The 17,669-nt window shown below is 39.1% G+C and overlaps 1 protein-coding gene and 1 long non-coding RNA gene across 3 annotated transcripts; one reads left to right on the forward strand and one right to left on the reverse strand.

Moving 5' to 3' along the window:
* Nucleotides 1-5,380: 5,380 nt before the first annotated feature.
* On the reverse strand, nt 5,381-16,102 carry LOC108612233 (uncharacterized). Of its 2 annotated transcripts, none has more exons than XM_089466572.1 (6): nt 15,538-16,102; nt 9,560-9,691; nt 9,196-9,346; nt 8,215-9,116; nt 6,957-7,162; nt 5,381-5,938 (listed from the first exon to the last, which is right to left on the reverse strand). In XM_089466572.1, the coding sequence occupies exons 1-6, from the start codon at nt 15,728-15,730 to the stop codon at nt 5,747-5,749; spliced, it is 1,776 nt and encodes a 591-aa protein (XP_089322698.1). In that variant the 5' UTR covers nt 15,731-16,102; the 3' UTR covers nt 5,381-5,746. The 2 variants fall into 2 exon arrangements, with proteins under 2 accessions (XP_089322698.1, XP_017860600.1); XM_018005111.2 differs by having other exon boundaries at nt 5,382-5,968.
* Nucleotides 5,631-6,349, forward strand: LOC149269017 (uncharacterized). The gene is made up of 2 exons (XR_016269648.1): nt 5,631-5,714; nt 5,775-6,349. It is a non-coding gene; the product is annotated as an uncharacterized LOC149269017 (long non-coding RNA).
* Nucleotides 16,103-17,669: the final 1,567 nt, after the last annotated feature.

Below are 17,669 nucleotides of genomic sequence, written 5' to 3' on the forward strand. Positions count from 1 at the left end.
GCTAACCAAGCGACGCCCAATTTATATATTCTTCACTTTGATTTATTAAGAATGCAAAAGGTAGAGAAAACCACAACGAACACGCAGACACACGCACACACATGCACACAGCGACACCTATACAGGTGCGTGCGGCAAAGAAATGTAGGCGACAACAACAGCAACAACGGCAACGTTGACAACAACAACAACTACAATTACATTGGCAAGTGCCTTACATTGTTGTCGCTTCTACTGCGCAAACGTGACATGGAATTTGGTGGAACTCAAGTTGTGGAACCTAAGTTGAGTGATGAGAGTGAGAGAAGACAGAGAGAGTGGAATAGGAAGAGAAAACAGATCAGAGCATTAGCTGGTGGTATGAATGGTACAGGAATCTTATGAGAAAATCAGAATTCTAAATATAATGTCATCTTCGGAAGTGAAGTCATTAAGAAAAAATTAAAAATAAATTGAGAGTAATTTACAGCTTCGATTTGATCTGTTTTGAATCTTAAATTTATTCTGAAGAGATCCTTACGGAGTAATTTTTATTTTAATGTAATCAAAATAGCAGGTGAGCCATAAATATTATTCGAGTATGGTATTATTCTTCTGAATGAACTTTAAGCACGAACTAAAGTTATTAACAAATATCTTCCGAAGAGTGTAGTCTGATCTAAAAGAGAGAAGTTTGGTGAAGGTTAACACACCCTTAAACTCTCTCTCTCTCTCTCTCTTGCTCTCTCTCTCTTTCACTCCTTTTCTCTATCTCTCTCTCTTTCTCTCGCTCTCTGCCTCCCTCTCTGTGAGTCTATTATTCTATCTTGCTCTATCTATCTTCTTTCGTTATTTCCTCTCTCCTCTCGCACTCTCTCTATGCTCATAGTTTTTGTGGCTCAGCTCTCAAGTTGTCGACTCGCAACTGTCGTCTCTCACATCCCAGTTCATATTTCTCATATTTCAACTCTCAGCTCTCACATCCCAACGTCTTCCAGCTGCCTTTGCTCGACTCTCATCTCTCATATCCAAGCTCTCTGTGCTCTCATCTCAAATGCCGCCTTCTGGCTCACCCCTGATAGCATCTCATAGGGAGTGTCTACCTGGACTCCAGTTGCCGCCTCATTGATATGCCAGGCAACATTTTTTTTTGGCCAACTCAAAGAGATTTATCTCGACCGTAAGATGTAATAAAAGCACCGCCTCAGGCCACTTTTAAACGCCGCTGGCAGCATTTGCTGACTGCTTTTGTTAGCGCCAGTTGATTCACTGGCAATTAAAATACACTTAAAAATGATTATTAACTCGATATTTGTTTATGGTTAGGCGCTATTTCCGATGCCATTGGCCCCGGCAGCTTTCGCTTTTTGTGCTGTGCCTCGCTGTACGTGATTTCGATAGAACAGACAAGAGGGCAAAGGCGGGACTGCCACTGGGCCTAGCTCAGAGCACATACATGATGCATACATACACACACGCATATGAAACCAAATATACAATATATGCTCGTCAAATTAGAAATTCATAATTGACGCGTAATACTTGTACGTGAAGCCAGCCCCCACAGGCGAAATGGTAGCAGACCATTCTAAATTATTAATGCGCCCTAATAAGCGTCGCTTGTTTTGAAAGCAACCCAACTATATGATGATATTTCGTTTGTTGCATAATCCTTTGCCATCTCTTCTTCTGCCATTGAACCCCAATGAATTTTTATTTATTATATTTTGCGACTGTTGGAGTCTACTGAGAAGCACGCACCTCTAAAGTTTAAGTTAAAGCCCCACTTGGTACACATAAAATTGCAATCTCACGTCGTCTTGTCGTCGCTGTGTCTCACTCTGTCTTTCTGCCTCTCCTCCGACAATCTTTCGAGCTTAATCTCCGACAAGAGGCAGCCAGTACGGCGTACTTATGGCTAACCAATTTCTTAGTAATCGGAGACTATCCACCATGCACATTAAGTTACTTAGAAGTTTTCTAGAAGTCTGCAAAGCTAACAAAGCAATATTCGAAGGAATTTAGGGTGTAAGAGGAAATTGATATATGGAATAAGGGAACTTAGAAGTGCTAAAATAGATAATATATAACATAGATAATACTCCTGCATTTAATAGTAAAACAATTTCTTATTAGACTGCAATTCCTTAGTATTCAGCTTATGCTTTACTTCTCTTGCTATTCATCTACTTTGTAAGAGGCACTCTGTAGCAATGGCTCCCTCAGCCACTCCACAGCTGTCTCCAATTCACAAACATAACTCTCGGACTAAGTTATGTACATAAAAGTCAAATACTAATCAACTTTCATTGGCCACATATTTAATGTCTATTAACGAGCTTCTAACTTTAGTCTAAGCCAAGGCAGCAATGGAACGTGTCAAGCACAACTGACTTTCATAGAAGATTTATGGCTGTATAGCTGTATGTTTGTATATATATGTATGTCATTATATCCCGGCCTTAGATGGCATATGGGCAGCTAAATTGCTGATAAGTAGTTGTTAGCCCTGCGCGCATGTGCATTAAAATGCCTACATGCATTTTTTTCGCGCACATGGCAACAGAAATGACTTTAAAAATGCATTTCGACTCGACTCGCCTCGCACTGAAGGAAGCAAAAGACAAGGGGACGGACCACTAAACGTGTGCAAAGATAAAGCCGTTGGCAACAGCGCGACGTGTTGAGCAAAAAAAAAAAAAAAAGAGAATTCTACATTAAGCTGGTTGAGAAAACATGACTGGAATTATGATAATGGAATTATGAATAGAATTAGTGGGAGCTAGCGGGAGGCAGGCCCGAGTCAGACTTGGTCATTATTTAAAGTCCATTGAAATTAGCAGCTTAATTTTAGACTTTGACTTTTCCTTTCTGGCTTTTGTTGTTGTTTTTGTTTTTGATTTTCTTTCATTTTGATTATTTCACCTTAATGCAACGAGAAACACGTGTAACTTTCTAAAATGCAAATGATAGTGCATTGGAAATATCATGAGCATTTTTTAAATTTGACGACACGTGGGCCAGCCAGCAGCACACCAACCCACCAGTGGCCACTCTAAACACACGCTCACCCACCCAAGCCCTTTGGAGAACGCAGCCGTCGTGCAGTGCGTATACGTGATGCAGTCGCACTTTCTAGTGCGCCACTTAAATTTAATTCAATTGTGGCGAGCACATCAAATCGCCCAACTTGATGGCCCTACTGACAGCCACACGTCGCCGGCTGTCGTTTAGTGGAGCAGTGGAGCCAGCAAACGACGCGCTTAGAAATTTTGCACACTTGACCCGCCGAGGCACAATAAGAAAAAGGTTCTAGCTGCCAGAGTGTATATACCCATTCTCTATTGAAGGAAAGAACTGAGAGGGAAATCCAATGTGCATAGAAGAGAAGGTAGAAAGTGAACGACATTTAAGAGCTAATTAATTATATAAAGACAGCCAGCCAGCTAACCTCATAGATATTTAGGTCTGATCTGAATGAAAAGCTGCTTGGAATTCAAATGTATTCCTCTGCATATATGCAGGTAGAGACATATCAACTCAGATATACCCTATGTTAAATAATATATATATGTTATATGATGTTAGCGAGCTTATTAAAAAAATCTGAAAATGGGAAAAAAAACACTAGGGAAATCGCGAATTTTGAGGCGACATTAAATACGCTCATTTTCTGACTCATTCAATAAGATAAATAATAATCGCTTTATATAACAATAATATCTCTCTAAATCCCTTTTCCTATCACAGCTACTACACCAGCTGCAAGGGTATCCTCTAGTCAGGCACTGGCAACCTTCTTGCTCCTGTTCTTTTTTGATGTCGCGAGCGAGGGAGAAAGAGTGATAAAAAGAGAGGGAGAACAGTTGCAGAGGGTTAACCGTTAATTCACCGACATCCATGGCAGACTTGCCAAAAACAGGCTGCCCCGAGAATTTCAATTGAGTGTTGGATTTTTGGCAAAGCAGCGAGAACGCACAGATTTCTGTTTTGCTGTATTGCTGATTGATATCAGCATGATGTATGGGCGACACAGCCACACCCACCCAGCCCAACTGTCAATACAATGTATTGTGGGCGTTAAGTTTAGAAAGTGCTGAAAACTAAACTATTTCTGTCCGTCCAACTGTTTGACTGTCCGATTGTCCGATATTGTCCAATTGTCGTCAATTGACTTTACTCTGATCAACATCAATTATGTGGCACACGTTTGCAGACACCTCGACCGGCGAGACTCCCACGCATCGCAGCTGCCCCTTGCCAAGGGCCAATCGAATTTTTATGGCCAATTTCATTGATTTTGTATTTTGCTAATGATAAGACTTTTTCTTTGTGGAGTTTCTGTATATATTTTGTAGATGTTTGCCTCTAGATAATGCGCATGTTGCAGCATGTCAATTCGCTTTTCATGCCGCCCCATGCTGCCCCCGCCGTCTGTTGCATGTTAATGCCTAATGTCGAGCTTTTCTTTCAATTAGTGCACGGAGCGAAGTCCGAAGACTCTCGGTGCTTTAAACAAGGTCAATATCAAACGTGTCTGAATGCCTGAACCCAACCAACCAATCAAAAGTCACAGCTGGACCTTTGTTCACTTTCTTTTTTTCCAGAGCGTCTTTCGAATTTTCACAGGCGGTCGTTGTCAATCAATTTATTACCTGGATGTACAGGTAGCCAGCCATTCATCAATTAATATGTCGTCAATTTATTAGCCATAAATTGCTTACACTCGTAGCTCATTTGACGTTTGTCAAACACAAATTTAATTGCCAACATTTTGCCACTACCCCAAAAAAAAAAAAAACACCAAAATATAAAAGAGCTAAAAATTTCCTATATTCAATATTTAAAGCACGCTTCGCAAAAAAATTGTTGAGTTGACATCCAGCTGCGTTCCGTGGCGCTGGCCGATACACGGGAACACCCATTGGAGCACGTCGCACCTATTTGGTATTACGGAGCAGTGCTACGATCTAGAATTGGGCCACAAATTAGAAACAAGCGCACGGCCACATTGGTGAAATTTCGAAACAAATCCAACAACAAATTCCAGATAGATTTGACCGCATTCTGCAATCAAAACAGCGTGTGCCAGTTTGCAAATTTTCTATCTGTCCATTGTAATGCCAGAGGCGACAGGAAGTGAACACCCATTCATTGAATGACAGATTCAAGTTCCATTGAAAACACATTATTTAAATATAATACTGAATAATAAAATTTTCAAATATTTTTGATCAGAAAAATTTGTTGAAGAGATGAGTTTTAAGATATATGATAGACTTCAGGCTTCAGAGATATTTGTAAGCATCAAGGAAAATAATATAAGCCTAAAAAATTTCTTCCATTTTTTAAGTAAAAAATGAGTAAATTAAAATATATTTAGAAAATAACATTAGAAAATATTTTCGATTTTTTTATTATATCTCATATAATATACGAATAAAATAAATAATTCAAATAAATAACTTAAGCCTAATTTGTTCAACTTAATATTCAACAAACCTTTAATAGCTAAGCACTGGGAAATGCTGCACATTTATTGCAATTGTTTTAGTTAAATTAAGTTAAATATATATATTATTATTATTATATAATAAATATAAATTACATGTAGGGCATTGCACTAAAAATCATATAAATTTCTACTAAGGCGGGGTTAGAACTAAAATTGTTTTACTGGCATTTGTGCTAAAATTAATTTCGAAACTAGGACTCAAGGGATTATTTAATAATCAGTAAGTCAAATAAAAGTATGTTTATATAGCTATTATTGCCACTGATATTGATTGCGATAGGCCAGATGGTGTGCATCCTCCGGCTGCGACTGCTGCAAGAGCGGTCGATTTTGGTAGCTATCCGTGGACGAGTCGAGATCTTCGATGGATGGCTCCGTTTGTAGCGAACGCTTCCAGTAGCTACCCTGTTCGCCCCAATCCTCGCCATGGTCCTCATAGTGGTGCTGATGATGAGCATGTTCGACATAGACAACCTAGTTAGAAATGCAAATGCGAATAGGGCGTGAAGTGAGAAACACCAAAGGAAATACCAAAGAGCCCAAAGAGTTGTTTTTAAGAGCTGTGTGGATTGGACTGTTCGAGGGGATTTAAAGGGGCTTACTGATTAGACTGTAGACATATGTGTATGCGTGTGTGATGCTGTATATGTGTGTGTGTGTGTGTGTGTATTTGTGTTTGTGTATAACTGAGTGTAATCGCTCAGCTTGTATTCGAGACGAGGAGTTACGAGTGGGAAAGGGCGCCAGCTATGAGTGAGAGAGACACGCCCATACTTACACATATATATTGTAGGGGAACATTTTGGATATACGCTACGTATGTATATTTGTATATATATCTGATTTGGATTTTTCGTATTGTTTTTGAGTTATGGGAAAATTTGTATATACTGATTATTGTTGTAGCTGTCCAAAATGGTTACCATATCTGAAACCAAAGAGCTCTGAATATGTTAGCATACGGTACAATTTGTTTTTTAGAGGTCGGTAAATTGTTGTTTGTTTGTTGTTCTTGTTGGAACTGTTGTGGAGAAAATTTGTGAACGAAAACCCGCAGCTGGAGTGAGACAGTTAAAAACAACACATGATAAACGCCTGCATCGGTGTATGCATAGTAGTATATCTATATACATTATATCGCTGTTCAGAGAGTTTTAGAGAAGGGATAGCTAAAGGGAGAGTGAGACAGATAGAAAGAGAGAGAGAGAGAGAGTCGACAAAATGTGGCCAACAAACCTTTGCCAAAACAAAACTTAGAATTTGCTTTTGCTTAACACTAAAAACATTAACAAATTTCAATTATGATCTAGACAAAAAAGGGGGTGCAAAAGATTAGAGGTAAATATATTCGTTGGGTCTCATAACCGGAACAATTTTGTTCGTGTGTTAACCAGAACAAAAAAATAGAAACGAACGAACGCAACGAAATTCGGTGGTGCAAAATTTGGGCCTCTTAACCTACCTTGGACGGTGCACCGCCCCGCTTGACATCGATCCAGAATCGGGCAATATTTATCAGCAATCCGATCAGGGCTATGGCAAAGAACTTAATCTGCAAATGGGCGCCCAAAATTTTGAGCAGCAATTCGATTTTGGCCTTCAGTAGTGAGCCGATCAGTAGGAGTTTAGCGGCTGCCTTCTTCTTCTTCTTCTTCTTGCCGCGCGTAACTGTGAAGCAAGCAAGATCGATCAGTTATTCACCATATAGAAATTTATATGAACAACATAACAAACGCAACATAAAGAACACATATAAACGATTTAACGACATAATTTTCGCTTAGGAGGGTGGTATGTTTGTTAGTATGAACTGCAGTGCGCGTAAGTGCGTTAACGATAACGATAACAAAACGATAACGATAACACAACAAGCATTCGAAGCAAATCAAGCAGGCGTAGGGTATGTATGTATGTACAATAAATAAATGAATAAAGACAGATAATTTATGAATCTATAAATATATAAATAATTATAATATTATTATATAATTATTATATATATCTTTTGAATTCAACATAAATTATTTGACCGTTAGCTCCCAGCTTAACAACTGCCTCAAGCTTGAGTTTGATTGTGTTAAGCTGGCTGCTATAAAACTCATTAACCAGCACCGATTGTTAACTGCTTGGCAAGCAGTGTCATGGTTGCACGTTTGCCAAGCAGTTGAATGCTAAAGCAAGCATATTTGTAAATACACTTACAGAAATTATTTGAAATTATTATTTTATGATATTAAGAATAACCTCTTTTTCTTGCAAAAGTGTTCTCTCCTTTCGCACTTAAAAAAATATTGACTAGTTTCGTATAATTTCTGCAAGTGTACTATGATATTTGGTAGAATTGTGAAGCTAGGCTCAATTGGATGAACAAGGTCAATCGAATAATTTCGAATATTGCAAATGATCAATAGTTCAGCAGATCATGAATATTATTTACCACAATGACTTCGTATTAATCAACAGTTTAGTTAATTTTTCGCATAAATTAGCCATCATGAATATGAAGAGCTTTTACAGTCAATAGAATCGATTCATTCATGAACAATTGAACAACTGTTGACTTGCTGAACTATTCCGTAGCTCACAACTCTAATCTCTGGCAGGCCAGAGCTTTCATTTTAACCAACTAGTACTATATAGATAGATATAGGCACTTCAACTGTGCTATGGAAAAGGTGCGCTTAATTGATTGAAAACCACACGCAGCAAACAACACACACCTCCGTTACTTCTACCATAATTAAACGGGTTCTTATGCTTGCGCTTTCCTCCAGCTAGCAAGGCGTCCGCGTCCACATCGAGCAGGTCATCCAACAACTCCAGGCCCAGTGTATCGCTGGACTCGTGCTCCACCACTGCCGTCGAGTGTTGGCCCTTACGCTTGCGCTTGCCACGCTTGGTCTTGCGCTTGAAGGGCCGGCCACCGCCGCCTCCATGGCCACCCCCATGACCGCCTCCATGGCCACCTCCATGGCCGCCTCCATGGCCGCCGCCGTGGCTGACAACTGCTGGTCCACTCTCGTGTCCGGCGTCAACTTCGTGGTGCTCTGGCGCTGCCTGCACCACCACCAGGGTGGCTGGCTGATGCTCTGACTGGCCACCCTTCTTCTTCTTCTTCCTGCGCTTGTTCTTGTTCTTCTTGCGTTTGCCGCCTTTGCCTGGCTTCTTCGCAGAGCCCGCCGCATTGTCTGCACCATCTTCGAGCTCTATGAACTCCACACCGCTCGATGCACCACCATCGCTAAACACTGAGCTCTTCACATCATTCGTCGGCTGTGGCACAATTTGTGCACTTTCATTTTCCGCTTCAGGTTCTTCGTCTGCTTCGTCTTCCTCCTCCTCATCCTCCTCTTCGTCGTCGTGATCGACGCTGTTAGACGCTGCATCCCCCTCTGCCTCATCCTCGATACTATTATCGACTGCGGATTCCTCCTCTGCCTCAGCATCTCCATCTGCATCGCCGTCAGCATCAGCATCTGCATCTGCATCACCCTCACCGTCAGCCTCGGCATCTCCCTCTGTTTCCGCCTCTTCGTCGTCGTCATCGTCATATTCCACGTTTTCACTATCATCCGCTTTTGATTTTGGCGCTTGCAAATACTCGTATTCGCGACCAAGAAAACTAACCGAGACGAGAAGAAGAAGATGCAGAGAGTTCAGAAACAAAAACTGGATATTGTCAAACTTGTTGTCCGAATTACCCGTCCATCGTCTCTGCTAGATATTCCTTCATGTATTTCGTGCCGATTTCGATTTTCTTTAACAATGTCGATGGCTTCTCTTTGATGGGCAGCTCCGAGGCGCTGTAGCCGCGTCTCTCAATCGTCGCATTCAGCTGCCGGTCCGCTTCCACTGTGTGGATAGAAATGGAAAAAGTGCTTTCTTTAACTTTTATGCTAATCTAATATATAGTTCGCTTTTAGCCGAAGCATAAAATTTACTTTATTTACTTCTGTCGCTCTTTGATCATGGGCAATTTGCAAGTTTTCACCTGGAGCATAAATCACGTGTACTGACAGTAACTGTTAATTAACAGCTCTTTCACCTGACCTGCACTTGGCTTACCTTTCAGCTTTTGCCACTGCAACTGCAATTCATCATCCCAAGCATCCAGAATTCTGGCCGATCTTTGACGAGCACACGACCAGGGCTCGGGTCGAATCGGACATAAAGCTAGGTCCAAATAAGGCGTAAAGGCTGCAAAAAAAAAAAAGACAAATCAAGTTTATTACAAACATCTGTACATAGTTTATTTGGAGGCCTTGTTGCCACAAATGCCCAAAACAATCAAATTGCTTGGCTTACGCACAAGCGGAATTTTGGTCTGGTTTGTTAAGTGCTTTGGACATGTGGCAGCTGCCACACCACAGCTGCTTCTTCTTTTGCTCAACTGTAAATATTTGAGTGAAAGTGTGCACAACCACTGACCACTGGACAGCAACAGCAATAGCAGCAGCACCAGCACCAGCAGCAGCAGCAGCTATTACAACAATAACAACCACATTGATAACACCTTGTGTGGCTTGCCACCTGCAATATTGTCTGCCATGTTTAAAACATAGTTTCACATCCAACTAACCAGCCAACAACAATCGAGTGAAAATGTGCAAAGCCTAACAATTAGCTACAAACTAATTATGGCAATTCTTTGTCGAAGCTCCAATTGACAAATAATTAAATTGAATTACTTAAATCACAAATGAAACGTCAACAATGATAACCAAAGGAGTATTATATTATGTTAGTATTGTTAGATCTATTATTAGTTTGAGTATTATATTTGTTTCTTTCTCTCCTTCAGTAGACTCTATGCTAATGTAAGTAAAGCCTAAGCAATTGCATAATTTGATATCTTTAATATTTTTTATTGAGAAATTTCTATATTTTTAATTTAGTATTTTTATGTTAATTAGTATTTATTTAATTTTTTTTTTATATTTAAAAATTTAAGAAGATTTACTTGACAAATATTTCTTTTCAAATAAAATAATAATCTTTTTTCATTAATAATTAAAAAATAATAAAAATAAGTTTGGCTAAAGTATTTTGTTTTTATCTTTATTCAGCTTATTTTTAACTTTTTTACTAAGAAATACAAATACAAATTTAAGAGATATGTTGTCGCAGCTTCTTTTACATCTTTTTACGCTCTTTCTATTTTAGCTTTGTTTAGTATTTACTTTTATGGCTTCTTTTTCTTACACATTTTTTCGCAAAATTTGTTTAAGCAAAATAAAATAAATTAGTCGCAAAGCTTGCTATAAATTGCGCAATGTTTTTGTATCTTTGTATACCCATTACAATAGTAGCTACTGTGGTCGCTTAGGCTAAACAAGCATAAGGTAACTAATTGGGAAAATGAAATTAATTAAGTGACTGCCACAGCTGCAGGCTGCATTTGCGCCTTGCAGGCAAGAGCAGAGCTCGTTATAAATTGAGCAATTATTTCACTTCTTTCTACCCACTTCACTTCTTTCTATTGATTGCAACAGCTGTGGGGTTATTGATGTTACTAGCTGTCAGCCAGCTGCCGCTTAATTGTCACACATCAGCGGAGGCGCTACTGTTTGCAGGTTGTTGCTGCCATATCTTCAAAGTCGTGATTAGTGAAAATTTCCCTTTCAATGGATGTGTGTGTGTGTGTGTGTGTGTGTGTGTGTGTGTGTGTGTGTGTGTGTGTGTACTATGACCTCCTTGCAATAGCAGGCAGCCAATAATGTCAGTTCAATGCCAAGTGAAAGCTGCCGCGCACTAGGATGTTGCATTGTGAGAAAATGTTTGTTTTGTCTTGTTTTCTGGTGACATCCAACAGATAAAAATCCTTGTTCGACACTGTCTGCAGCCCACGCGGATGCTTCTTTGACATTTGCCAAAAACGTTGTTTGCTTTGCTTATAAATGCGGCACATTAAGCGAAACCCGAGTGCTGCCGCTGCTGCTGCTGCTGGCACACGATTACCTGTGCATCTTTCCACTTTCATGCTGGCGGCCCTTTCCATTCCCCTTTAGCTACCTTTCAAGACAATGCCCAAGCGCTGGGCTCGACTTAATTTCAAATATATAGTTTTTTTTTTGGTTTTGTTTTTTTTTTTTTTTTTTTTTTTGTACTTTCACTACAATTGAAATTTATGCGTGGCCCATGGCTTAATATGCTTAGCTACTCGTAGCAATCGCATGCATTGCAACCGGGGCGTGGTCAATGAGCCCGAACTTGTTCAAGAGTGACGCGTTCATTTGCATCGTTGGGCTGTATGCAATAAATAGCAACAAAACTTTAAACTGTAAACTGTAAACTCTGCCAGGCTGCTGGGCATATGGGCCAGTTGCCAATTGGCCAATTGGCTAACTGGCCAACTGTCCAGCTGTGCTGTAAATCTCATTTGTCTATAGCCTCCAGACTAACCATAGCAGTAGCTCATCAAATTTTAGCATAATCACACAAAATTCTATACCCAAAGCAAATGAAGTTGTAAAAGATTTGCCCTGGGTGGCATTTGAAAGTGAAATATGTTTCCATTTAGTTGAGCATAGCCTAGCACCGCTAGTTAGTCTACACGTAGTTAAATCTATTAGCTGCTCTCTGCTGTGCGGCTGGCCAACAACTGGCTAGAATTCTTGATCAATGTGTCAAATGGAAACCTGTTGGGCCTCACAGCTTGAAGCTCGCAGCTAAACAACAACATAGTTAAGCATTACCGTTAGCCAAGAAGTGTGTGAGCTTGGCACAACGGTGAATAAGCATGACCAAAAGCGCTCAATAAAATGAAACTTTCACTGGTTTCGATCTGCTCTGTCGTATCGAAGAGGAAGAGCTAACGTGAAACACTTACGCAAATCGTCGACGGAACTGTGGTTAGCTTAAACAACAGCAACAACAAAAGCGTGTGTTTAACAAACCATATAGCGAATGTCACTTAATCTGCATCAAATGCAATGAAAGTGCTGGATGCAGATGCTCTGCATGGTTCGGCTCAGTTCAGCTCTGCTCCGCATTGCTTTGCTTTGCTTTGCCATTGTTGTCCGACCAAACTGGACAATTGAGATTGAGATGCCTGACGAGCAGATGCAATTAAAAAATGAAATTGCATTTCATTCCACAAGAAAATAAAACAACAAGGAAAACAACAGTAACAACAACAACAGCACGCAGTCCACACTTATAATTTTTTTTTTTTTTTTGCGCTTAAAAGGCATGGAAAGGCATGTTGTCAATGCCGCGGACGCAGTCTTATTTTCGTTCAGTTTTCCAGTGGCTTTGTTTGCCACTAGCCAAACAAGACAAGGTGTAACCACACACACACACACTCACACACGCATACACTCTCACACATATGGCATATGACGGTTATAACCCAATTATGAGCACTTTTCAGGTTGTTTTTGGTGTCAGCTCCCCACAACGCCTCAATTCTGCCGGTCTGTCTCACTTTATTGTGTTTATTGTTTGGAACCTAGCCGCCTTGGTCAACCAAATATGTGGCTATATCACGACTTGACTAAGTCTATCAGCCTGCTTTGTTGTTCACTTTGCATGGCTGCTCTCACATTGCGCGAGCATAACAACTTCTATATGTGGCCAAGACGTATTGATTATCAGTGGTCAGCAAATGTCCATATGTGGAGCTCACAATTTGTGAGGAATTAGCAGTAATTCAAGAGAATATTTAATGAAAAGATAGCATATATGGTAGGATTTTACTTATTCTTATGCATGCATGATATTTTGGCTAAGCTAAAAATCTATTAATTAGGCGAGAGATAGGCTTATAAAGAAAGTTTGTACTTCTAAGATAGACAGAAATAGTTATGAATGATAATAGGATGATTTTTAATAATGATTTTTATTATTTATAACTACGATAAGAATAATGGGCACTATTAACTGAAGAGTCAAATGTTAATGCTAGTTTCAAATTTGAAAATGGAGTTAGAGACAATGATAGAGTATAATGATAATATTAAGAACAATGGACTAGAATAACAATCACAATGAGGAGAAATCATAATGAAAATGCTAATATAATTTCTATTGAATGATGACAAAGCATGGCATAGAATGAGAAGAATGATAGTGATTTTTTTAAATTCGTATATAAAAGTAAACTGGTAGCTACTAGAATCACAATAATAATGATAATGACAATGAAAATGACAATATAAACAAGTAAGAAGGCTCCAGTCGAGACTGCTCGACTAGGAGATACCCTGAACCCTCCAAACTGATATTCTAATCATTCTGGACTTCTTTTATGCACACATACATACACATGCACGTATAAGCACGCGCTTTGCAAACTGCGCAGCTAGCAGCGGCTGCGCTTGGGCTGCACTGCAGTGTGGGCAATATAACGAGAATTTATTTGTTGAATAATTTCTTTTGTAGACATACGATCTTAATGAAACTTTTAGAGCGTAATCATATGGCTTAAATGTGTGTACATTTCAAAGCACAAGTCTCTAGTACTTGAAATGCGTTTTTTACAAATTGGGGGCGAAGGGGGCGTGGTATCCAAAATCTGTAAATTACAAAATCTTTGTATCCATTAACTTTATATACAACGCAAATTTGAAGTCTCCAGGTCTAAAAGTGTTCAAAATAAGCTGAAAAAACATTGTCGATTTTTCGATTATTCTCGATAAAAAAGTTATCGGATGAGTTATCGAAAAAATAAAGCAAACTTGTACTGCCTATGGTATACACGAGTATGCTTGCCAAATTTCAGCTCTCTAGCTCTTATATCTTCTGAGATCCTTTTGCTCATACGGACGGACGGACGGACGGACGGACGGACAGACGGACAGGGCTATATCGACTCAGCTCGTCGTCCTGATCAAGAATATATATACTTTATGGGGTCTGCGATGATTCCTTCTGCCTGTTACATACTTTTCACAAAACCATTATACCCTGATTTCCCATTTTCAATGGGTTCAGGGTATAATAATAAAAATAATTAGTAGAATTATGATATCTATAATCAAAATTATAATGAAAAAGATTTAGTATATAAAACGTTAGAAATAATTGTAAAATTAATAATCATACTAGTTACAGAAACAATAAGTATATATTAACAAGATAACATATATACATATTTTGTATTAATAATAGTAATTAATTAATAACTAAGAAGACCAAACACATAAAAACTATCATGCAGAGAAACTAGAGGCCCCTCAGTTCGTGCCCTCTAATTACAAGAGTATTCAAAATTCGAGCACGTTTAGCTGTTTGCTTCGAGAGTGACTTTACATTATGTATAGTTGCTCTTGGTTACCCACACTTTAGTGAATCTGGCACCCTTTATTTATTTATTTTTCTTTCTTTTTTTTCTTTTGTCAGCTCAAACGAGTGAGTGCGTAAATAAGCGACGACTGTTTTTTAGCGCTCAACAAGTTCTAGTTTAGTTATAAGTACTTATGTGTGACCCATATTACATGGCCATGGCACTTGCAATAGCCTCGTCGTCTTCTCCTCCTTTTTTCGTTGTCTTTAGTTTTATGGCACCTCGCACAAGTGCAGGCCGTCAGCTAATTGCTCGACTCTTGCACAGAACAGAGCGTAACAGAGCTGAAATGCTGGCGCATGAAGCATGTCAACTGCTCTAAAAAAAATCTTAGCCTTTCTTAACAATATTCCAGTTCTGCTGCACTAACCATGCCACTAAACGCTAATTAGCCATGCACTTTTTGTCAGCTGACTAAATTGATGCCGACCTGTCACATATCCAGCCGGCATCTGTCTCCTGGTCAGCTGGTACTTCATCTACTTTGGACCGACTATGATATAATGGCTATTTAAATTCATGCGCTCTCACATTTAGTTTAATGAGCAAAAATTTCACTACAATAAAAGTGCTTTTTTGATTATATTTTGTTTTGCTTTGCTTTGCTTTGTTTGGCGCTGTATTACATATCCGAAAAGCCAAAGAAAAAAAAAACTAAGAAAGAAATTGAACAACTTGGGCTGAGCTGAGTCATTGGTCGAAAAACAAAAATGTTTTTGGTTTAAATTTTGCAGCCAAGTGACTTGGCATAACTTACCATTTAGTTGTCGGCCAGCAGGTGTCGTTGTCGCTGCCCGGGCAACGGGGATGGCAGCTGGAACTGGAGCTGCAGCTGAAGGTGCTACAGGGTGAGCAGGCAGGCTCCAGGCTTGGATCAGTGTAAATGGCATTGGCAAACATAGGAGCAGCAGCCATAGCTCAATGCCAGCTAAAGAACGCTGCCAGTCCATCACGTTCACAAATACAAGTACAGTTACAACTAGATGTGTTTTGGCTAGTTATCGATACAGTTGCCGTTAGATGTGAAATCGTTGACAAGAATCTTTTCTGCCTTCTCTGAGTGTGTGTGTGTGTGTGTGTGTGTATCTTGACCACCGATTTATATACACTTAATGACACGCATACGAGCAACGGATCTTTGTTCCATTTTCTTGTATATAAAAGATGAAGCAGTCGTCACCGATCTATTGTCAATTAACGCACATAAAATTATTCAAATGTAAAGCTGCGCCGGCGCAGCATAAATTCACCACACTCTAGAGCCCACTGTTCAGCTATATCGATTTAAGCAGCGATCTTAGCACGACCAAGTTCAAGGTAAGATTGAGCCATGACGCGCATACGTAAGAAGTTTTATACCAAACGTTGCAGCCACGAGCTGCGGCTAACTCGACGACTCCAGCGGCTCGACGACTCGCCGACTCGCCGATTCGCTCCTAAAGAGAGCATTGTGAAAGCTGGCGTGCTCTTTGTGGAAAGTGAGCAACATGTGAATAGAAGCCAAAAGAGCAACACGAATTGTTTGCATGCTGTTTGCATGTTTGTTTTGGCCAACGTACGGCATACAGCTTAGCCGGGCCAATATGTTCAATTATGGTGTCTGCTAAAGGCATATCGAATGTCTCATTATCTGATGTCTCAGCTCAATTTGCATACCTATCGAAAATCTGTGCACCAAGTGTGGGAGCTATATTTGTCACTAAAGAGTCAGCTCAAATAAATACAAAAATTATTTAAAAATTTGTTGATTAACATTTGACCAAAACAAATGGTAAATAAGTGAGCTTACAAGAGGTAAAGCTGACTTTATTTAATTATAATTTATAACAAATGCCCAACACTTTGTGTTTCACCTTTCCTTCTTTTGTTTTTCCCAATTACATTTAGTCATTTTCTTGGGCGTCTTCAGGCAATTGTTATACATTTGGATTAGACTTTCATTATCATTTGTTAAGCAAAGCGTGAGCGGCAGATCTTTAACTAAGGAGCTTTTTGCATGTAATTATAAATGGTCAAAATTTCACTAAGCTGTTTTTTTTTTTTTTTTTTTTTTTCTGCAGAGTGCAAAGAATAAAAACAATCTATTGAATAGGGAAATAATACTAAATGGCTTAAGCAAATATTGTAAAAATAAATTTATGATATAATACAAATATTTCTTTTTTTCTGAAAATTGTTTTAAGTTTTAATGTTTATATTCTCTCTAATTAAAGTATTTGTAAAATTCTTTATATACAAATTTCCCTTTATATACATTTCTTTTTCCTCACACTTACCTAAAGCCCAACTGAATCAACTAACATTTATCTCATCAAAATTTTGTATTTAACACCTAGTTAGACTCCACACAAATTGCGTAAATGATATTTGTTAATTGAATAAACATGAAATTTTACGCAATTCCCGATTGCATCATTTCCCTGAATGCATTCTGTATTACACACTCAAAATTTACGCATTTCCAAAATGAAAGTTTTCTAACTGTTTGTCGACCTGACTGCAGCCGTGCCTTAAGGTATTTACTTTTATTTTTTGGTGGTTCTTTTATTGACCTTAGCAATTAGCAGGCTAATGCGATTCATATGTATGTAGGCTCTGCCCAGCCCTAAAAGAGATGCTGTTGAGGGCGCTGCCGAATATAATAGTGTTGCATAGTCAGACCCCTATCACTTGTATGTTTAGATAAGGTGACAAAATGAAAGTTGCGAAAAATATTTAAAAATTTATAATAATTATAACGGACAGATTGTTAAAATTGGGTGTGACGACTGACCAAATTTAAAGAAATACAAAATAAAAAACACTTGCCACGCGAATGTGGATTACGAAATTGCAAAAATCATGAAAGATATTTGTAGGCCAAGCACGATCGAGTGTTGGCCAAGCGAC

Source organism: Drosophila arizonae, chromosome 4 (assembly GCF_054131065.1).
Source record: "Drosophila arizonae isolate 15081-1271.41 chromosome 4, UAZ_ARI_1.0, whole genome shotgun sequence".
Taxonomy (NCBI): domain Eukaryota; kingdom Metazoa; phylum Arthropoda; class Insecta; order Diptera; family Drosophilidae; genus Drosophila; species Drosophila arizonae.

Coding starts and splice junctions, on each gene's coding strand:
- LOC108612233 (XM_018005111.2), bottom strand. CDS start 15,730: ATGGACTGGCAGCGTTCTTTAGCTGGCATTGAGCTATGGCTGCTGCTC. Junction 9,347..9,559: donor GCAGTGGCAAAAGCTGAAAG/GTAAGCCAAGTG, acceptor CTATCCACACAG/TGGAAGCGGACCGGCAGCTG. Junction 9,117..9,195: donor CTAGCAGAGACGATGGACGG/GTAATTCGGACA, acceptor CGTCTCGGTTAG/TTTTCTTGGTCGCGAATACG.